Here is a 6,276-nt window from a genome sequence, read left to right as displayed (position 1 = left end):
ANAGCATTTGCTTATTCCTATTGTCCGTGATTGGTCGATCTGATATCCCTATGGTTTTGATTGGACGCAATTTGTGTTGTGAAAAAATTGGGATCAAAAAGACTAATCTGAATTTGTACATGGTGCAGCAATCATGGCCCCAAAGTCCCAAGTTCAGGTTGATATCCTAACTAGCCTAGCGGAGGAGCTAAACCTGGAGTCATGCCAACCCAATCAAAGACGGTCTGATGCATAGATCGACCCGAAGTTCATGGCCAAGAAGTGGGCTCGTGTTAAGTCGGACGCCAAGAAGAAGGGTAAGGCAATAAGAGACGCTATTCGGACTGGAGGGGGTCCATCGCAGGCCTGCGGATTGAACTCCGAGGACAAGCGGGTTTTATTGACGTGTCAGGATGGGGTCAGGACAGGATTTGGGGCGGACAGCGAGACTACAAGGAACCCTATGAATTACAACAACCTAACAGCAGCAGAGCCAGGTAATGCGAAAATTACGTGTACTCCAACAAATAGGATTGGTTTATCAAAAGCAAACATCTTTTAAAGAATCAAACAACGTTGTGGAGGAAATTGACTTGAACGAGGTGGAGTTTGTTACGATCCCCGATAGAGCAGAGTCGCCGGATTCATTGATTGATGTGCCCAGAACTCCCGAACCTGTCAAGATGATAATCGAAAAAGCAGAGGCTCAAGAAGAAGTTCGACCTGTGCCCAGTACCAGCTCATCAAATACTCCACCATCAGTTCGTCGCAAACGTCAATCCACTAGTAGTGCCGTTGGTCAATACCTGACAGCTCGAGCCTTCCAAGAAAGCAGCCATCTCAAGAGAACGGGAGAGATGCGCACCGAGGCTGCCGAAGCTGAAAAGGAGCTGAACCTCTTAGTGTTGGAGACTGCCAAGGAGGAGAAGATCCTTAGAATCCGAAAGGCAGAGTCGCAGGCACGTGAGGCAGAGCTAGAAGTCGAGGTCCTCGAAATCAAGAGAGACATGCTCAAGATGGAGAAAGAGCGATGCCGGATTGACCTTGAACTGGCTAAGCAGCGACTGATCACCCGCCCTAATTGAAAAAATACCCTTTACAGAGTGCATTCTCCAATAAAACGGGGATATGTTAAAAATAGTTGTTTATTATGAAATCACGAACACGAAATTGATTTGTACAACCTTCAGGGTGAACTTCGACCATATCCTGGTCCTGCAAACGGTCTTGTAATCCTTGCTCACTCAGACCATGAGGCAAGGCTGGGTCGTACAGTTGTCTATAAGAAATGAGCATGTTGTGTAGTACAACAGCGCTAGCAATAATGTTAGTGGTGTTCTGGAGTTTTCGACAACGGGACTTGTATAAGAGGGTCGGAAACCTCTTCTTAAGAATCCCGAAGCAATGTTCTATCTTGATTCGGCTTGTCTTTAAAGCCTGGTTGTAGAGCACCATCTTTTGCCTTAGGTCATCGTCAGTGGCTCAGGCAAGCTGTTGGCTTCTAACCATGGTCAACAAGATATAGGAACATCCATAACCTTCATCTCCAAGAATGAATCTTGGTTTTTGAACGGAGAAGTTGTCCTCAAGTTGACATCGAAGACGACTTTCATTCCAGATCCGAGCATTGTGAGCAGATCCAGCATGACTATTCGTAAAGTATCGAATCCGTTTTTGGTGATCACAAACCATCATGCAATTGAGGCTGTAGTAGTGCTTGCGATTGAAAAATCGCTCTGGAATGGGATTCGCACATTCGGGTTTCCTGATGCGGATGTGAGTGCCATCAAAAATGCCGACCACTCCGGGTATTCCGGACTCCTGGTAAAATGCTTCCGCAATGAAATCTTGCTCTTCCTTTCCCGGAAACTGAATGTACTCCGGGACGAAACTAGCAATGATTTCCGCGACCTCATTGATTGTCTGACAAGCGGCAGGCTGTGACACACGAACAAAGTGCTGACTAGCAACAGCCCGTTGAAATGAGTTTGTTCGAAGGAAATGCAGGAACACGACAAACCGAAGAACCGGCGGGAGAACTTGAGGGTTTGCGCCTTGCCTTGTTCTCTCTAAAAGAGGTGCAATCTTGTGAAAAAATATTTTGAATACCTCCTTCGGCATCCCGAACTCGATCTTGAACTCGTGAGGTCTTAGAAACTCCAGGGGGTTTTCTCTGTCCTTGCAAAATCGTCTGGGAATGGATGCTGGCCCCAAAGCGTGGGTCAGGTTTTCAAACTCGCATATCATGTCCAAGTGATCGCCCAAGTTCCGATTTCCTTCGCAAACACGCTGAATTCCTCGGGTAAACTCCATAACTGATGCAGACAAAACGACAGAAAAACTTAGGGTATTGCTGTCAGCTGTGCAGTGAAACAGCTTCATTGTGATCAATTTTCATAGATATCTTTGCTTTTTGCATGAAATGGAACTACTTTTCTATGCCGCTTATCCCTATGGCTAATGTCAGCATTTTGCCACGAAAATTCCGAATAGGAGGAAGCAGATCGGGCAAAGCGGTCAAGCGGACAAGCTGCAAAGTGGTCAAGCTCGTATGGCACCAAAATAGCACCTAAAATCTTCTTTTGTCTTAAATCGGGCACCAACTTTGTACAACTTGCTGCCGTGCTCTCTTAGACGATTCTATCCATTAGATGACCCATTATTAAGTTTTAAACGTGACTTAGATCGTTTTTTGTTAGCTATCCCAGACAAGCTTTACATTCAAGGGTGCCCTAGAGCGGCTAATTCTAACAGTTTGCACGACCAAATATTTTATAAATTATGACGCACCTTGACTTACACGGAATTTCATTCCCTTGGATCGCTACAAACCCGAGAATCTTTGTGGAAAAAAGAAATCATACTTAAAATCAGGAATTGATTATCCACAGTACAACCAATGAAGTATGGCAAGTTAATGCACTAGACAAAAAGACCCCTTTTTGATGGGGATTATGAGGGAGTAGAGGGAAAATGGGGTTATCAAAACACTTAACCTGGATATGGTTCTTTTTTTCAAATCTTAATTTAAACCATCCCTAGGTTTAAATTCGATTATTGAGATCAGTTATTGAAAAATGCTTTTAATGCTCGCAAAGCAGTATTTCACTTTTTTTAAACCACAAGAGCACAGCGAGCAGCGCTTATACAGGCACTTTTGGTGTCTCGTTCAACGAGACTTGGGCTTCATTATAGAAGTCTCATTCAATGAGACTTTTGACTCCTCTACTCTCTTTATTGATTTTTGTTTTGATATTTCATAAAACAAAATTTGATTTAAAGATAAGAATACAAAAATACTTCTATTATAGTGGCTCTAACCTAGTGCGGTATTTGATCAAACGAATACCAAAACCAGCTTCAAAAGTCTTGACATCTGTATCTCAAAGGCAATTAATTGGTTGGCCCTAAATCCCACCGTGAGTGGTGATTATCAGTGGTGCCCAAAATTTACATAAGCATATTTTTTGGATTTAAAAAAATCTTGCACCCAATTCATTTTCTTGCTACGTTTTACAACAATGAAGTGAATACATAACACAGAAAAAGCCGCCTTGGGGATCAACTGAAGAACCACAGTACAATGGAAACGACGTTTTGGGACCAAAAATCTCATGCGCGTACTCTTCTATTATAGTGGCTCTAACCTAGTGCGGTATTTGATCAAACGAATACCAAAACCAGCTTCAAAAGTCTTGACATCTGTATCTCAAAGGCAATCAATTGGTTGGCCCTAAATCCCACCGTGAGTGGTGATTATCAGTGGTGCCCAAAATTTACATAAGCATATTTTTTGGATTTTCCGATCTTTTTGCACTACTTGCATCATTTTGCGTTTTTGCATATCTTTGCCATTTTAGATTAAAATGTAGACTTTTTACTGATGTTTCCGGATTTTTGGAAACAATTTGTCCTTTCTTACCCTTTTCATATTTCTTGATGCTGGAAAAAAGTATATTTTTTTTCAAAAGGCTTTATTATTTTCATTTTTTGCAAGCTACTCTTTCAATCATTCGAGATAACGTTTCTTCAGTTTTTGAAAATGAAATAGGATACATATACCATAAAAATCAGAGTGAGGTTTTATGATTTTGAGTGGCAGAAAAAGACAAGATCTGTTAGGGCAATTCTTTGGAAACTTGATGAAGCTCTTTCAACAACTGTGACCTGCTATAATCATGCCGTAGAGTAGAGTGCTTACGAAGAAAATTTGCGTACTCCCATTGAAAATCCTTTTGCATTTTTCATTCCTTTGCCTTTTTGCTTATTGATAATTTCGCCTATGATTTTGTTGCAAAGGATAGAGCTTAAATGGAGCTAAACATTAATGTATTTTTTTTTCATTTTTTCTTTCTTTTTAGCCCTTTTTTATTTTAGATTGCATGTTTGTCAATTTTAGTTGCATTATTACTGTAGGACAGTCCTGGTTATTATCGTTCCGTCTTTTGTATGAGCAGTAGCATATCAATTCCAATTCTTTATAACTTCAATTGTCAAAACTTCGAATCATTTCAAAACCTTGGTGATTATGTGTTTTTCTAAAATTATCTAAATTTTGCAAGCGAAGTGTAAGCTTAGACTACTTCATAAATATACAAGACACAAAGTCATGAATTATCAATAACAATCTTAAAGAACTTGTTCATTGTCACTTCTTGCCGGCTTTTTACCAAAATTTCGATCGCATTTCGTTTGAAGGTCTGCAAATTTGTTCACTTCTGAGGTTTTAGGGAGATGGGTAGGAAGCAATGATTGTAAACTTCAGCAAGCCTTTTTGGGATTTCTCCAAATCTATGAATCTAGGTAAGTTCCAGGCTACAAAGGCAATGGAAGCATTATCAAATATTTGTCTGAGGATCTGTCGAAATAACAATGCACTCTTTAACAAATGTGTTAAAACTTTCCATGGAAGGAAAATCAAATTACATCAAACCTGTATTCAAAAAGATTTTTGTTATACAATATCAATCAATTTAGACATTTTGCCGCTCATTATTTTCCGAATGGGTATGTTTTTTTGATGTTGTTTGAAATAAATACCATTTTGATATTGTAGATGCTTCCGGTGTTCATGGCTTAATATCTGGGGGTGGTTCTGTAGTTGTAAGCGAACTCCTCTGAACCGCTGACTTCCAAAGAGCACTGGACTAGTATGTATGTATGTATGTATGTATAGTATGTAGTATGAAGTTGTATGTATGTATGATGTATGTATGTATGTAGTAGTATGTATGTATGTATGTATGTATGTATGGTATGTATGTATTTGGTTATGTGTGTATTGTATGTAGTCGTATGTTATGGTATGTATGTATGTATGTATGTTGTAGTAGGTATGATATGTATGTTATGTATGTATGTTATGTATGTATGTATGTATGTATGTTATGTGTATGTATTAGTGATGTATGTATGTATGTATGTATGTAATGTATGTATGTATGTATGTAAATGTATGTATGTTATGTATGTATGTATGTATGTAAGTGAGTGTATGTATGTATGTTATGTAATGAGTAGCTATATGTATGTTTTTATGTATGTATTATGTATGTATGTATGTTTATGTATGTATGGTATAAGAATATATGTGGTTGTTGTATGTATGATATTATGTAATGTGTATGATATGTATGTATGTATGTATGTTATGTGTATGTAATGTATGTATGTATGTATGTATGTGTGTATGTATGTGTGTATGTATGTATGTATGTAGTATGTATGTATATGTGTGTATGTATGTATGTATGTATGTAGTATTATGATATGTATGTATGTATGTATGTAATGTATGTATGTATGTATGTATGTATGTATGTATGGTATATGTATGTATGTATGTATGTATGTATGTATGTATGTATGTATGTATGTATGTATGTATGTATGTATGTATGTATGTTATGTATGTAGTGTATGTATGTATATGTATGGTATGTATGTATGTATGTATGTATGGTATGGTAATGTATGATGTATGTGTATGAGTATGTATGTATGTATGTATGGTATGTATGTATGTGTATGTATGTGGTATGTATGTATGTATGTTTATGTGTATTATGTAGTATATGATTAGTTGTGTATGTATGTATTGTATGTATGTGTATGTATGTATGGCATGTCTGTCTGTCTTGTCTTGTCTGTCATGTCTGTTCTGTCTGTCTGTCCTGTCTGTCTGTCCTGTCGTGTCTGTCTGTCTGTCTGTCTGTCTGTGTCTGTCTGTACTGTAATGAATGGATGGATGGATGGATGGATGCGATGGATGGATGGATGATGTGTATGAGTATGAGG

The 6,276-nt window shown here is 38.5% G+C and overlaps 2 protein-coding genes across 2 annotated transcripts; one reads left to right on the top strand and one right to left on the bottom strand.

The window, feature by feature from the left end:
- Positions 1-239: 239 nt before the first annotated feature.
- Positions 240-1,163, top strand: LOC131883363 (uncharacterized). Its single transcript, XM_059230817.1, has 2 exons — positions 240-476; positions 544-1,163. Exons 1-2 carry the CDS (start codon positions 251-253, stop codon positions 1,062-1,064), a joined length of 747 nt encoding a protein of 248 aa, XP_059086800.1. The 5' UTR covers positions 240-250; the 3' UTR covers positions 1,065-1,163.
- Positions 1,164-1,246: 83 nt separating this feature from the next.
- LOC131883362 (putative nuclease HARBI1) lies at positions 1,247-2,333 on the bottom strand. The gene has a single exon (XM_059230816.1). It carries the CDS (start codon positions 2,290-2,292, stop codon positions 1,462-1,464), a length of 831 nt encoding a protein of 276 aa, XP_059086799.1. The 5' UTR covers positions 2,293-2,333; the 3' UTR covers positions 1,247-1,461.
- Between the last annotated feature and the right edge of the window lie 3,943 nt (positions 2,334-6,276).

The sequence above is a fragment of the Tigriopus californicus genome, chromosome 7 (assembly GCF_007210705.1).
Source record: "Tigriopus californicus strain San Diego chromosome 7, Tcal_SD_v2.1, whole genome shotgun sequence".
NCBI lineage: Eukaryota > Metazoa > Arthropoda > Copepoda > Harpacticoida > Harpacticidae > Tigriopus > Tigriopus californicus.
This window is presented reverse-complemented; position numbering and strand designations above follow the sequence as displayed.

What these genes read in the sequence shown, in the direction of transcription:
- LOC131883363 (XM_059230817.1), top strand. Translation starts at nt 251, where the DNA reads ATGGCCAAGAAGTGGGCTCGTGTTAAGTCGGACGCCAAGAAGAAGGGT. An exon ending in CCTAACAGCAGCAGAGCCAG is followed by an intron (nt 477 to 543) that starts GTAATGCGAAAA and finishes CATCTTTTAAAG; the next exon opens with AATCAAACAACGTTGTGGAG.
- LOC131883362 (XM_059230816.1), bottom strand. Translation starts at nt 2,292, where the DNA reads ATGGAGTTTACCCGAGGAATTCAGCGTGTTTGCGAAGGAAATCGGAAC.